Consider the following 15465-nt stretch of genomic DNA (forward strand, 5'->3'; position numbering starts at 1 on the left):
GTCTGTTACGATCAGCACAGATATGGCCGCTAGGTGGCGACAGCGCCACGCGCAGCTTATGGCTTTCCCCAAAATTGGGGCCGAACGGATGTACTTTTAGCTACCTGTAGCAAAGCGACGAAATCGCGGAGTGAGATACGCCTGACACTAGTGAGATACAAGAGAGACAATAAATAGTTATTTATCAGATCTGTAACGGTATAACAAATGTAATAGAAATCGCGAAGCGTCTGGTTGACGTAACTGGTGACCGAAGAGCTGGCGGCTACCTCGCACAACGTATCAGCATTGCGATACAGCGAGGAAATGTCGCCAGCATCCTTGGTACAATGCCTCAGCGGCCAATTTTAGATTTAAGCTAGTTTTTAATTTCTTTTAGTAATGCCCCTATATATATTGTTTGTAAATAAATGTTTATTAGCCATTGTCATAGGTTCCACGCTTATCTTATGTTGTTATTGTATAATTTTCAAATATACATTCGAATTGTATAATAAACGATTTATGTAAAATCAAAATGTTTAATTTCATACGACATAATGTTAAAAAATACTGAATTTGCGGCCGTCCGCCCGCGCTATGTGGCCTGGGGCCCATTTATCGAATGGTATTAGTCTAATATTATTAGTGTGTTGCCATGGTAACCTATACGACCCGACAGTTCCTGTACTAATAATAGAAGCCCCAACCCATTGCCGCTTGGATTAATAGTTATTTGTTTCACTCGGGAGCAAAGTTGTTGTTTAACCGCTCGTGCTAGTATTGATACCAGAGCAAGCGAAAGATTCCAAAATTGGAATCTTGAGCGTTGCGAGGGTTTCAAAGCACGAGGGTTAAACAAAATTTGCCCCCGAGTGAAACACAAAATTGTTCACCACACCAACCCGAAGCAAATATTAAATGTAAAATATCAAACAAAGTCAAACCAAATCAAATGAATGTTATTAAATATTTATCATCCAAAATCATCATTTAAAAGTCAATTCTACCAGCAAACATAAGAAAACATCTCAAAATTTGCATTTGATTACATGTGAATTAGTGCAACTTTGCTATCCGTTTTTGAAGTGCAAAGTAAGCCTTTCCGAGCTGGTGTGGTGAAAAAAATAAACCTTGTATCCTTGAATTTCTGGTTCCGCTCGAGCCAGCGGCGGTAGCTTTAATTGAGCGTTTTTACCAGTATGGCTGCGTTATCCACCTTCCTCTATTTTTAAATGTTGTCAAGCCAGGTGACCGTCCTTCTGCTTCCCCTTTTACTATAAAATTTTCCTTCCAATATTAGTTGTAGTATATTATATTTGTCATTTCTGTATATGTGCCTGTATGCCTGTTGTGCCTGTTGTATGTGTTTCAGTCTATTACACACATAATAAAATAAAACGATTCATTTTAGCCAAAATGTATTTATTTTAGTTACAGGCTAGATGACAAATTTTCATTTATGGTATCATATCAATCAGTTTGTTTTTAGGATCAAATGTCTATATGGGACCCATTACAAAAGTCAGAAATGATAGTCAAAGTCCGACAGTAGTACTTCACTCGCAAAACGCCCCTAACAAATCGCTATGTGAACGTGACGTCAAGGTCACTGAGATCGCATCTTGAAGTATGAACAAAACAAGAAAATTGCATTTTTGTTGGTGAAATATTACGTTTATTATGTATATACGTAGTTGGCATACAATATTTTTTTGGATAAAATGCTAGGAATGGAATGGTATCCTTACTTATTTCGTTTTTGAAAGTTAAAAGAAAACTAAAATTTTGAAACTTTCAGGTGCTGTATTTTTGTATTATTTCCATATATTTTTTTAATATCACAATATTGTGATAGATTGCTCATTTGCTATCTATTTTACTAGATTTCGTTATAAAATTCAACATGTGTCAGACATCCCTATTGTGTAAGACTAGAGATGGTACAGGGTGAGTCTGGTTTCTTGCGCTTGCGCCGGTCCCGCTTGGGCCCGGGCTGGCCGTGGTGCACGGTGTTGATGTGCACGCGCACGCACGAGTTGGTCGTGAACACGCGCCCGCAGATCGAGCACGGGATGCGGGGGTGCAGCTTCAAGTGCGCCTAAAATAATATACAATATACATATTTAGAAGCACAGCACAGGTAGAGTCTGTGCGGAAAGAGAAGAGTCGTGGAATGTATAGGCCCCGAACATGCCCTAGCACGTTGAAAATTTAAAATTAAAAAAAAAAAAAAATACTGTCGCGCCAATGCTGTGTTAAGCCCCCTCCAGACCATGTGCGTAATCGCGGCGCGACTTCGTGGAGCGAACATATCGCGACGTTGACGTATGACTCCACACTCGCACACTTCATGGTAAATTCGCAGTTTGGTTCGCGCCAAGATGGCGGAAAAGCATCAGAGCGCCTACCGCGAACCACGTTCGACCTGTTGCCTCTCTGTCGCACTTGTAAATTCGTACGTAAGTGTGACAGGGAGGTAACACGTCGAACGTTGTTCGCGGTAGGCCCTCTGCTGATCGAGTTTAATTGTCATTTACCTACGGCATCATACTTGCTGTGGCTATTTTTCCATTTTGTTTTGTTGTAAAACCGTAAATTATAGCCGCTTTATATAATATAATTAAAATTTATCTTGCAACTGATGAGCCAAAATAGTGAGTAATGTGGAGTCTTGTTAGTTCGCGCTTCGCGCTTCCTTTGACGCGGGCCGAAAGACGGACAAAAAACGGGGAACAATGCGCGAAGGCGTGAACAATCTGCGAAATCGACGGCACACTCGCGTTCGCGGCTTCGCGCCGCGCGCGAGTGTGGAGGGCCCTTTACGCCTACAGACGTCGCAAAATTATATTGGTGTCAAACTCGCACAGTGACATTGACAACCGGCATCAATGGCATCATGCGCGTGCAATAGAGATAGCAACACGCGTGTCAATGTACGAAGTGTACGAACATCTATCTGGAAAGCGTCCTTGCTTTACATTATAATTAAGGCATACTCACTGTCCTGTGGTGTCGGTTGAGGTTGGCCTTAACGGTAAAGGCGAGCGGGCACAGCGGACACTGGAACGGCCTCTCGCCCGTGTGCGACCGCATGTGGAACTGTATACACACAATACAGTAAAGTAGAATATTATCAGCCCGTATCAGCTGGTACCATAGACTAGGAATTCTCTAGACGGACTGACGGAGAGACTGAGTTTAGAGCAATTATTTCATGAAACCGATGCTGCCAAAAATACGGGGGTGCGGGGGGACGAGGTGAGCGAATCCCGTGCCGTGATTGGTCCGTTCAAAGACACGGACCAATCACGGCACGGGATTGACTCGAAGATGGAGTAAATCTACCGTATGAGTGGCAGAGGGGGTAGCGTTACTATGCTCAGTCTAGAGGATGTCTTGTCTGTGTGTGTGCCTGTCCGTTGCCAAGCGACGGCGGTGGCGCATCGCGCAGGCGCGCGGACTTAGGCGCGTGTAGAGTGGCGAGTCGAGCAGGCCGCCACAGATGTCTTGTCTGTGGTTGGTACCGTTGAAATTGGTATAGGAAGGAGTTGTTAGTTGTTACTCATCATCACTGACCATCACTATGTGACACAGAATTAAATATCTAGATCGCACGCTACTGCAATGAGTTTCAATGCTTACGTCAGACGTGGCTCACTCCGCGATTTCGTCGCTTTGCTACAGGTAGCTAACAGTACATCCGTTCCACACCAATTTTAGCGGCTAGCCATAAGCCGCGCGTGGCGCTGTCGCCACCTAGCGGCCATATATGTCTCCTCCCCCCTGCACCTAGCTCTGACGCTTATAAACAATATCCTGGTCAGAGATAGCTCCCTGGATGTATTTTTTACCCCAGAATCAAAACTTTTGATAGCATCAAGCCGTTACCTGGAGACACTAGTCACAAAAAGTTCTATTCCATATTAATGCAATTATACTGTGTTATCTACTAGTCTACCTACCAATATATATAACATACACAATATATTATACGATAAGTTTATTAAATTAAATACAGTAAACATCTTAAAACTAAATATGTAACTACGTAAATAAAATTATAATGAAATACATATTATATAATGCTAAGATAAGCTAAGAAGTAATAATATAAATGAAATCTATGTGTTAGCATGTAAGGTTTATCTGTTAGTGCTAATATTTCATTATAAATAAATGAAATGAAATGAAATATGTGCTGATCGTAACAGACGCGTTTTGTTAGAGAGTGAGTCTTCTGTACCTAGTACTATTATTTATTCTGTGCTTACGTTTAAAGAAGATTTCAAGGCGAATGTCTTCGGGCACTCAGTGCAGGCGTACGGTTTCACGTCCTGGTGCGTGCGCTGGTGATACCGGAGCAACGTCGCGTTCTGCCACGAGAAATATAAAGTGTAAAGTTGGTCAAGGAAATTTTGTCACTAGAAAAAGGCGGCAAATTTAAAAAATGTAGGCGCCAAGGGTTATCCAGCCATAGAAAATTTAAATTTCGCGCCTTTTTCTACTGACAAGATTTGCTTGATCAACTATATATACATATAAGCGCGGACTTCTGGCCGAAGGGTGTGGTGTTTCGCCGGTTCCGGGGCAGCCTTCACTCATGACATACAAATGCATACTTGGTCTCCCGCGGTCACAGACAAGACATCCTCTAGACAGCATAGTAACGCTACCCCCTCTGCCACTTATACGGTAGTTTTACTCCATCTTCGAGTCAATGCCGTGCCGTGATTGGTCCGTGTCTTTGAACGGACCAATCACGGCACGGGATTCGCTCACCTCGTCCCCCGCACCCCCGTATTTTTGGCAGCATCGGTTTCATGAAATAATTGCTCTAAACTCCATCTAGAGGATTCCTAGTCTATGCCCGCGGTACACGCCTAGTCTAGTGCCAGTGGGGAGACACTCCTGACTTCGGGCAAACTCGGCTCCGTTCGGCTCAGCATTGCTCCGAACAATTATTAGGGTTGCCACAACTTGACGTCCCTTTGCGTGCACGACCACAGATACTCGTAAGATAATTACTTGAATTTTGACAACCCTAAATAGTCGAAACTGAAAGTGACATAAGTTAGAAAGGGATATCATGATTCGACCCTGAATCGCTGTCAAACTTCGGTTTTGTAAGAAGTGTCTTTTCTGTACGGTAGTACTATTATTTATTGGAGCCGAGTTTACCCGAAAGGAGGTGTGTAGCGCTGCAGATGTATGTAGGAGTGAGACAGTACACACCGGCAGTATGCGTCCGCACTGCTCGCACACGAACTGCCCGCGGGGGGGCGGGGCGCGGGGGAGGCGGCGCTTGCGCTGAACGTTCCGCCCGTCCTTGTACCGCTGCAGGTGTATGTAAGAGTGAGACAGTACACACCGGCAGTATGCGTCCGCACTGCTCGCACACGAACTGCCCGCGGGGGGGCGGGGCGCGGGGGAGGCGGCGCTTGCGCTGAACGTTCCGCCCGTCCTTGTACCGCTGCAGGTGTATGTAAGAGTGAGACAGTACACACCGGCAGTATGCGTCCGCACTGCTCGCACACGAACTGCCCGCGGGGGGGCGGGGCGCGGGGTACACGACGTTTGCGTGCGACATTCCGCCCGTCCTTGTACCGCTGCAGGTGTATGTAAGAGTGAGACAGTACACACCGGCAGTATGCGTCCGCACTGCTCGCACACGAACTGCCCGCGGGGGGGCGGGGCGCGGGGTACACGACGTTTGCGTGCGACATTCCGCCCGTCCTTGTACCGCTGCAGGTGTATGTAAGAGTGAGTCAGTACACACCGGCAGTATGCGTCCGCACTGCTCGCACACGAACTGCCCGCGGGGGGGCGGGGCGCGGGGTACACGACGTTTGCGTGCGACATTCCGCCCGTCCTTGTACCGCTGCAGGTGTATGTAAGAGTGAGACAGTACACACCGGCAGTATGCGTCCGCACTGCTCGCACACGAACTGCCCGCGGGGGGGCGGGGCGCGGGGTACACGACGTTTGCGTGCGACATTCCGCCCGTCCTTGTACCGCTGCAGGTGTATGTAAGAGTGAGTCAGTACACACCGGCAGTATGCGTCCGCACTGCTCGCACACGAACTGCCCGCGGGGGGGCGGGGCGCGGGGTACACGACGTTTGCGTGCGACATTCCGCCCGTCCTTGTACCGCTGCAGGTGTATGTAAGAGTGAGACAGTACACACCGGCAGTATGCGTCCGCACTGCTCGCACACGAACTGCCCGCGGGGGGGCGGGGCGCGGGGGACACGACGTTTGCGTGCGACATTCCGCCCGTCCTTGTACCGCTGCAGGTGTATGTAAGAGTGAGACAGTACACACCGGCAGTATGCGTCCGCACTGCTCGCACACGAACTGCCCGCGGGGGGGAGGGGCGCGGGGGAGGCGGCGCTTGCGCTGAACGTTCCGTCCGTCCTTGTACCGCTGCAGATGTATGTAAGAGTGAGACAGTACACACCGGCAGTATGCGTCCGCACTGCTCGCACACGAACTGCCCGCGGGGGGGCGGGGCGCGGGGGACACGACGTTTGCGTGCGACGTTCCGCCCGTCCTTGTACCGCTGCAGGTGCTTGCGACGGTGGTGGGTGTCGTACGAGGCCGCAGAGGGGAACGTCATCCCGCACTGTGTACATCAAATAAGTTTATGGCACACATTTCATTTTTGGTACAAGCTTTTATCGCTGACTGTACTTTTCTTACGACAGACAACTAATACTCATCGAGACAATTCTGTAAAACCCCGAACACAATTAGGTTGCCTTGTTTTATCACAGAGTTCCTATGGCCACCTCCTGTCTCCATCATCAGATCAGCTCGATGGTACCATAATATTGCATTGTCTCCCGACTTACATATTGATGCAAAATTTCAGCTTCATTGGAAGTCGGAAAGTGGGTCACATTTAGCTTGCAAGATTTGACCCGTACACACATAGTTAACTACATACATATTTACATAGGTACATTGCAAGTTAAATAAAAGCTTGTAGTAAAAACCGGTCTAGTGCGAGTCGGACTCGCGTTCCAAGGGAGCGGGTTCCGTACATTAAGTACCCAATTTTTAACAACGTACTTATGTTTTTGTGTGGGACGTTAATGTCTTATAAAAAACCCGTAGGGGATGGTAGGGGTCGGATCAAAAACATAGTTACTTGTTTAACAACCTAGGGGGCTAAGTTGTTGTTTATGGATCTTATGGATTCGAAATAAATTAATTGAATTGAATTAACCCCTCATTACGAATTTCCTACTTTCCGCACTTCGTAAAGCCTAGAATCCAGACGAGACAATTTTTCGCCAATCTGATTAAATTGTCCGATCGAATCAGGCCGTGCGGACGCAAACGCCAATTTGATTCCCCGATCAAATCAGCAGGTGCGGACACAAAAATGCCAATTTTCGAAGTTAGTATCTATGGAATGCAAATTGGTGATTAAATTGTGTACGTGTGGACGCTAATAGATGAAATTGGCGCCAATTATTTTTCTAATCAAATCGGTCGATTTGCCCAGCTCGTCTGGACAATACTTAAATAACTATTTCTTACCTCCTGAAAATAAAAGACAATACCTCATCACACCGACGTAATTCCGACGGATGCACCTCCCCCACATGCCTGTGTAGCGCCTCCTCGCTCGCACAGTTCTCGCCGCACTGCTCGCACGGCCGCAGGTCTCCGTGCTCGCCGGCCGTGTCTGTGTGTCTGTTCAGAGCTTCTAAACTGTTGAAGTTAGCTGAGCAGACAGGGCATTTGAGCCTTAGTGGCATGTTCTGAAACAATGGGGAATATAACGCGAAACTCTGCGTAGGGGGCGCCACTGCCATAATAAGTCACAATCTAAGGGTCTACCGTGAACGAGAGAGTCGAAATTTTGTTATCTAACCTCTCTATCGCTTGCATATTCGAGCGATAAAGAGGCAGATAGCTGAGTTTCAATTTCGCGTTTCCCGGCAGGCCCTTTGTAAACGAACCGCCTTGATGTATCAATGTCTAATTTTATTATCTGTGAAAACTTGTCAAAAAACTGTTTAAGGTACAGTATGTATAAGGCGCTAGTGCTGCACTCTGGCGGCAAAACATTGCAGTAAGACACGTCAAGATTGTTTACCTTCTTTCTAATGCTAAAAAAACCGAACTATAGGTAGCTAAGTAATAAAATTTAATTTAATTTTGTAATTGTTGGAAAAATTGATTCAAGCACTGCAAGTACAGCCAGCAGCAGAAGTTGCTAAACGGGCGAACTGTTCAAAATTACAACGACGCTTATTCTCTGAACAATAAAGTCGCGTCATCATTTTGAACACCTCGCCCGCTTAGCAACTTCTGCTGCTGACTGCCGTCTCAAAGGTGAACAGGCACCTTCTGGGCAGGGGCCCATTTCTCGAACGATATTAGACTAATATTATTAGTCCACGAACTGTCAAATCGTATGGGTTGCCATGACAACACACTAATAATATTAGACTAATGTCGTTTGAGAAATAGGCCCCAGGCTCGCTCCATCGTAGGCCACGTCTTCGCCTCGGCTAGTCTGTGGCCATGAGTAAGCCCATTTATAACAGGGATGTTGCGAATATCCGCATCCGCAACCGCGGAACTTCCGCATTATTTTCAACATCCGCATCCGCATAAAATCGATGCGGATGCGGATGTGGAACAGGTCGGTACAGGAACGTCTTAGCATCGGCGTAAATGCTAGACTGCTAGGTAATTTAGTCATTAGCCAAAAAAACCCTATTAGAAATTAGCAGTCAAGCGTGAATGAGACTTAATGTACGGAACCCTTGGAACGCGAGTCCGACTCGCACTTGGCCGGTTTTTTAAAATAAAAATTACTAAAATGTAATATTTGACGTTTTTAATGTACCTATCTTGACATCCGCATCCGCATCCGCGGATGTGAGCCTTTAAAAATCCGCATCCGCATCCGCTAATGTCAAAAAATCGGCATCCGCAACATCCCTGATTTATAATATAAAAAAAAGTTAATAATTTATTTATTTCATTTCATTTATTTATTTTGTTGTAAAGTCATGTACATAAGTAAATCCAGATGTTACACAATAAAATACAAGTCAGACCATGACACCCTGTAAGGGCACACAACATTAACTATTTTACCTCAGAGTGCGTCCTCTTCTTGTGAAGTTTGAGCCCCTTTTCCCCTACGAAGGTCTCGCCACACACGTCGCACGCCACGTTCAGCGCGGCGTGCGCGCGCCGCACGTGCGTCAGGTACGTTGAACTCATCCTGACAGGGAGAAAATACATAGTAAAAATAACCTACGAAACCTCTTTTTTAGGGTTCCGTACCCAAAGAGGAGTGCTGTGATTAGCTGTGAAGCCGATGGTCCCGGGTTCGAATCCCGGTAAGGGCATTTATTTGTGTGATGAGCACAGATATTTGTTCCCGAGTCATGGCTGTTTTCTATGTATTTAAGTATTTGTATATTATTTATGTATATCGTTGTCTGAGTACCCACAACACAAGCCTTCTTGAGCTTACAGTGGGACTTGGTCAATTTGTATAAAAAATGTCCTATAATATTAATTTTATTTATTTAGAGTAGAAACGGGACTTTATTACTAAGACTCCGCTGTCGGTCTGTCTGTCACCAGGCTGTAACTCATGAACTGTGATAGCTAGACAGTTGAAATTTTCACAGATGATGTATTTCTGTTGCCACTATAACAACAAATAGGTAATAAAGGGGTCCCATACCACAAACGTGATTATTTGCCGCAGAGGCCTTGTTAAGACCTATCTTATCAGGGAATGGACAAATAGGTATGCAATACCTACTTGCCTACGCCATCTAGGTTAGGGCTCTCAAACTTATTAATAGATATTAGATATAAATCACCGGTAGACAGCACCACAGTCCTATAATATGTAAATAAGGTGACATCTACCGAAACTCCTATGTACTAGCATACGAGCTCAACAGCTTAGTTTAGGTATGTCAGTATATGTAATAGTTCATAAGTAATCAGTAGTGTGGCGCTGTACGATAGCTATATAAGAACCTACTTGCCTGTATATACGATCACTTTTTCCAACCAGCCTTCTGCTTAACATTAAACTTAATATAGTATATTCCTTGCTTTTAATTTGGCCGCCATTTACCTCCACGCTGGACAGGCCTATAGTAAGGTCTCCCATTCCATTCTACTTTGAACCTTCACATTGGCGAAACAAAATCGCATTTGTATTGACAAGTTTTGATGTCTGGGTGGCCAGAGGTAACCAAAAAGTCAGCAAAAAAGAGGTGATAAAGATTAACCTTTTGGACGCCAATGACCGATATATCCGCACCGTAGGTTTAACGCCAAAGACCGATTAATCGGTCAATTGTTATAGACTTACTTGAACGTCTTCCCGCAGTGCTGGCACTCGTAAGTCTTGCCTGCGTGCATGGCGTGATGTCTTTTTGCTTGACTCCTGAAAAAAAAAACAGGTTATGCGTTGTTCTTCAACTTTGGATGCTGCAGCTTTCGCAGGTGTATGGTCAAACTTATATACCTGAGAGTACTGTTTTAAAATACAAATGTAACCTGGTTCTGGAGACGAAGCTGCACTCCTTGCAGAGGAACTTGAGCCGGTGCAGGTCCTGGTGCTGCTGGCGCCGGCACTTCAGCTTGAAGCGCACGGAACAGATCTCACACGGGTGCTGGCCCATGCTCTACAATCAACAAACATATTTCTCTAAAGTGCCCTTAAGGGGATGAAAACTTGAAAAGACACACATTGTCTAAAAAAACACTTTTTTCGCACCTAGTTTGCTGTGAAGGATCTTAGATATACGGAATCTACATATTTGGGTTCGTCTTTGACGTCACGAAAAACGTGTAGAGGATTTTAATTTTAAATTAATTAACACAAGTTATGGCCAGAAAACCAGTTTTTTGGCCTAAAATTGTTCAACTTTGATGCCAAATATCTCGAAGACTATGAACTTTGCACGTGTATGGGAACAAATATAGGATACTATATTGCTTAAAGACGTTGCTGTTAATATGATAAGCTACAAACATTGACATATATATATATATCTCTCAGGACAGGACTATGAAGCATGAATGGGGCCAGTACAGCGGTGTGAAAACGCTGCAACGCGATTGGTTGATGAGTACGCATCACGCGCGCGATTGGTTGCAACTAGTTGCGTTAGACTACACGATTGGCTCGAATTCGTGAGTGACACCGCTGAACTAGTACCATTTTTAGTGCACGTACGCCCAGTCCTGAGGGCTGAGATATATGTCAATGGCTACAAAAAACATTACAAAAACTAAAGGATTCAGATCGAAGGTCACTGGCGTGGGGGAGCCCCTTAACTCACTGGACTATGTCGCAGTAGGTGGTTGTTGTATGCGGCCTCAGCGTCAAAGCCTTTCCCGCAGTCGTCGCACCGGAACCGGGACTCCAGGTAGTTGCGGGACTTCTTGCGCGAGGCGATCTCTTCCAGCTGCTCTTCCTACACATACAGATATACAGGACAGCATATAGTTCTTGTTGTATTAGTTGAAACCTGTTTCTCAACTATTCTTTTACCGCTAGGCCACCATCAGGGCTTCCATAAGTTTCACGCGCGCCATATCTAATTATATAAGCATAGAGAAAAAAACCGGCCAAGTGCGAGTCGGACTCGCGCACGGAGGGTTCCGCACCATCAACAAAAAACAAGCAAAAAAACGGTCGCCCATCCAAGTACTGACCCCGCCCGACGTTGCTTAACTTCGGTCAAAAATCACGTTTGTTGTATGGGAGCCCCACTTAAATCTTTATTTTATTCTGTTTTTAGTATTTGTTGTTATAGCGGCAACAGAAATACATCATCTGTGAAAATTTCAACTGTCTAGCTATCACGGTTCGTGAGATACAGCCTGGTGACAGACGGACGGACGGACGGACGGACAGCGGAGTCTTAGTAATAGGGTCCCGTTTTTACGCTTTGGGTACGGAACCCTAAAAATACATAGAGTGCTCACTGCATACACCAGTTTTGGTACCAAAAAGACTATTATTTTCATAGTCGACATCTAGCATCGAGTAGCGGAATTATCAGTACTGCTACTTGACAATAGATGTTGCACCGACCCAAAAGTCTCATGCTCAACAATTTTCAGCTAATAATATAAGCAGATTAGCCGGAACCCTATTTTCAACTCATTCTGCTTTAATATTAATTTTAAATTGTGGTTCAATACAATTTTCGTGAGTCGCGACTTGCGAGACATCTAGCATCGAGTAGCGGAATTATCAGTATCAATCAAGTAGCGGTACTGATAATTCCGCTACTCGATGCTAGATGTCGACTACGAAAATAATAGTCTTTTTGGTACCAAAACTGATGTATGCAGTGAGCACTCTACTCTTACTATATTTCTCTATGTTTATAAGTAAATTTGAATTATATCCAACTTGTTCTTACCTTGCTCAAAGTAACAATTTGCACAGCATGAGCTTTCTCAAACTTATCAAAATCAAACAGCGGCATGTCATTTGTGGGATCTCTCGGATATTTCGCCCCTGTCCTCTTTGTAATCTCTTTGGGTTTGTGTAAAACTTTCAATTTTTTATTATTTTTAACTGCAATATCCTTCTTTCCTTTTCTTTCTTTTTTCTTCACTTTAGATTTATTTATTTTCCTATATACATTATCATCATTAATATCATCAAGTTCTATATATAGATCCGTTTTATCTTCTAAACTGACAATACTGTCATCATCTCTGTCATTTAGTTCAGGGTCATATTCATCTTCTGATGTATTATTCTTCTTACCTGTACACCTTTTCCTTTTCTTTTTAACACTTTCAACGTTTTTCACAAATATTATATCTTTATCTTTGTCATCATTAATTTCTTTTTTTTCTAATTCTACTTTCAGATTGTTCTTTATAATACTGTCTATGTCTACTATGTCTATGTTAGGTTCAACTTTTATGTCTACATCAGGTAGAGTGGGTGCCGTGTCTAGGCATTCTTGAGGCTCTAATGTAGTTATAGTTAGGTTGTAGATGCTATGGGAGGGTATACTGTGGATATACTCTGTATTCAACTGCAAGATGATAGAAACACATAAGATAGTATTACAGTTGGACCAAGGTAACTCTGCATGGGATTTGCAATGACAAATTGTGGAGATGTCATCATTAATTTCAATGAAATATGACATTTGTAATGACAGTGTCACACTTTGTTATCTTTGATCTGTTAAGATCGATGCAAAATGAGCTAAGACACTCTAGTTTTACTAGTTGCTAATTTAGTGATAATAGTAATAAAAAATAATAAAATAAATAAATATTTTAAGACATTCTTACACAGATTGACTAAGTCCCACAGTAAGCTCAAGAAGGCTAGTAGTAGTATAGTAGTATATATACATAGGGTAATTTGCCAGTAACTGGTCACCTGTTAGTAACTGGCCACCCTAAACTAAAAATTAAATCTATTCACCTATAAACAGAATTCATTTTAGTATAAGGTGGATGAAGGTGGTAATAATAAATAATAAAATATCAGCTTAAATGTTATAGATGGTCAAGCACATCTTGTCAGTAGAAAAAGGCGGCAAATTTGAAAAATGTAGGCGCGAAGGGATATCGTCCCATAGAAAATTTGAATTTCGCACCTTTTTCTACTGACAAGATTTGCTTGACCATCTATATTTATTTAGTTTATAACATTACCGCTTGCTTGTATAGCTCCGGCACGAGGGTCTGCTGTGTGCGGAGGCACATCTCTCTGAAGGAAGCGCATTTGATCAGCAACGCGCCGCAGAATGTGCACAAGAACTGCGGGAGATGGTCCTGGTACACCTGGAGGAGGAATAATATTTGTTACCAATATTTATAAATAAAGACGCGTTTTGTTAGAGAGTGAATCTTCTGTACCTAGTACTATTATTTATATTCTGTGCTCCAACAATTAAAATCAGTGATAAGGGATCACAATAAAACTACAAATGAGTCATTAAATAAAGGCTAAATTGTACTGTATTGTAAATAGTAATGCGTTTATTGACCGAAGCGTAGTTTTTGTTACACTATGAATACAAGATTAATAACAATTTTATAAGGTAACTGTTACCACGAAAAACCCTGCAATTCTACACCTTCATTCCTAGACGTTTGGTCTCTTCACACATTAAACAATATTATGAACTGGCAGTTTATACATACAGGAGTCCCCGAGATGTGGGAAAAGGCGTCGGTAAGCTTGGATTCATGGATATTGAACAGTCTACGTTCGGTGGACAGGCAGGCGCGGCAGCGCACTAAAGATTCACGATTTGACGACTCATTTGGTGTTATATCCATGATTTAATACTAGTTTAACTTAGAATATACATAAATACTGAAATTAAAATAAGTAATCTGCTCATTTAACTAGGCTTTCGCACTCAAAAACGCTATAAACTATTTACAATTATATGTATAGTGCCATAGTCAATACAACACATGAATCTATGATATGCTACCTTCTATGATACAACAGCACCGGGCTGTCATTGTTGCTGTCAAATTTGATTCGTTCGAAAACTGTTCTTTGGTCTATCAACATAACAGATGACCGAACAGTCTCACGGTCCAATTATTATAGTTTAGAAATAAGAATCTCTCTACATTTCCCTCTTTTTTTAGTAGTGCATATTAAAAATGTATTAAAATCATATTTAAATGTATAATATCATTATTTGCTGATTAGCTAGCCAGACAACATATGGACCAAATATGGATGTTAGACCAAACATAATGGGGCGAGCATTATTATGGCTGTACATTTACAGCTTTAAAAAAGTTTCCGAACGCAATGCATCTGTCAATTTGTCATTGACATCAATAAAGTAGTTGTAATGTTGTATGCAGTCTAATTATCGCTTTACTTCCTCTTTTAGAAATGTTGGCTGCGAGAAATAAGCAAACTAATCTGTTCCTTGGATTTATTTTGAACTAAAAGCTTATATTCAGTGGAAATATGGATATGATACAAGATTTGTCCCTCAGCCATGAGTCGTTGTTATGCTGCCGCGCCTGCCTCGCGACCGATGCGAGACTCTACAACATCCATGAATATAGACTCGCCGAGGCCTTTTACCGAGTCTCAGGGACCTTTGTAAGTATTAGCTATAACCATTAAACATGTTATAACATTACATACATATGCATAATCTTAATATAAATAAATAAATATTATAGGACCATTTTACCCAGATTGAACTGGTCGCACAGTAAGTTCAAAAAAGGTTTTGTTGTGGGTACTAGCGGACGATGTGTATAAAATATAATTACATATGAATACTTATAAACATAGAATACGTCCATAACTCAGTAACAAATATTTCAGATAAACACAAATAAATGCCCTTACCAGGATTCAAAGTCGAGACTTCCTGCTTCATAACAGGGTCACTAACTACTAGGCTAGGAGCTTACTATGTTTACTGAGTGTGTGACAAGGTTAATCTGTGTAAAA

General features: G+C 43.0%; 2 protein-coding genes across 4 annotated transcripts in view; one reads left to right on the forward strand and one right to left on the reverse strand.

Annotated features, from left to right (window-relative positions):
* Positions 1–1900: 1900 nt before the first annotated feature.
* Positions 1901–14441, reverse strand: LOC134660001 (zinc finger protein 628-like). The gene is made up of 12 exons (XM_063515698.1): positions 14172–14441; positions 13680–13808; positions 12416–13045; positions 11324–11458; positions 10536–10663; positions 10348–10422; positions 9102–9231; positions 7550–7750; positions 5215–6603; positions 4254–4355; positions 2983–3081; positions 1901–2080 (listed from the first exon to the last, which is right to left on the reverse strand). Exons 1-12 carry the CDS (start codon positions 14307–14309, stop codon positions 1901–1903), a joined length of 3336 nt encoding a protein of 1111 aa, XP_063371768.1. The 5' UTR covers positions 14310–14441.
* Positions 14442–14807: 366 nt separating this feature from the next.
* Positions 14808–15465, forward strand: part of LOC134660127 (zinc finger protein 708-like) — a 290810-nt gene continuing 290152 nt past the window's right edge. The window contains exon 1 of one of the 3 annotated variants that reach the window (XM_063515834.1): positions 14808–15105. In XM_063515834.1, the coding sequence (XP_063371904.1) occupies positions 14968–15105 (138 nt within the window). In that variant the 5' untranslated portion in view covers positions 14808–14967. The remainder of the gene's footprint in view (positions 15106–15465) is intronic. The other 2 variants (XM_063515833.1, XM_063515835.1) reach the window with 2 other exon arrangements.

This window comes from Cydia amplana, chromosome 26, assembly GCF_948474715.1.
Source record: "Cydia amplana chromosome 26, ilCydAmpl1.1, whole genome shotgun sequence".
NCBI classification, from domain to species: domain Eukaryota; kingdom Metazoa; phylum Arthropoda; class Insecta; order Lepidoptera; family Tortricidae; genus Cydia; species Cydia amplana.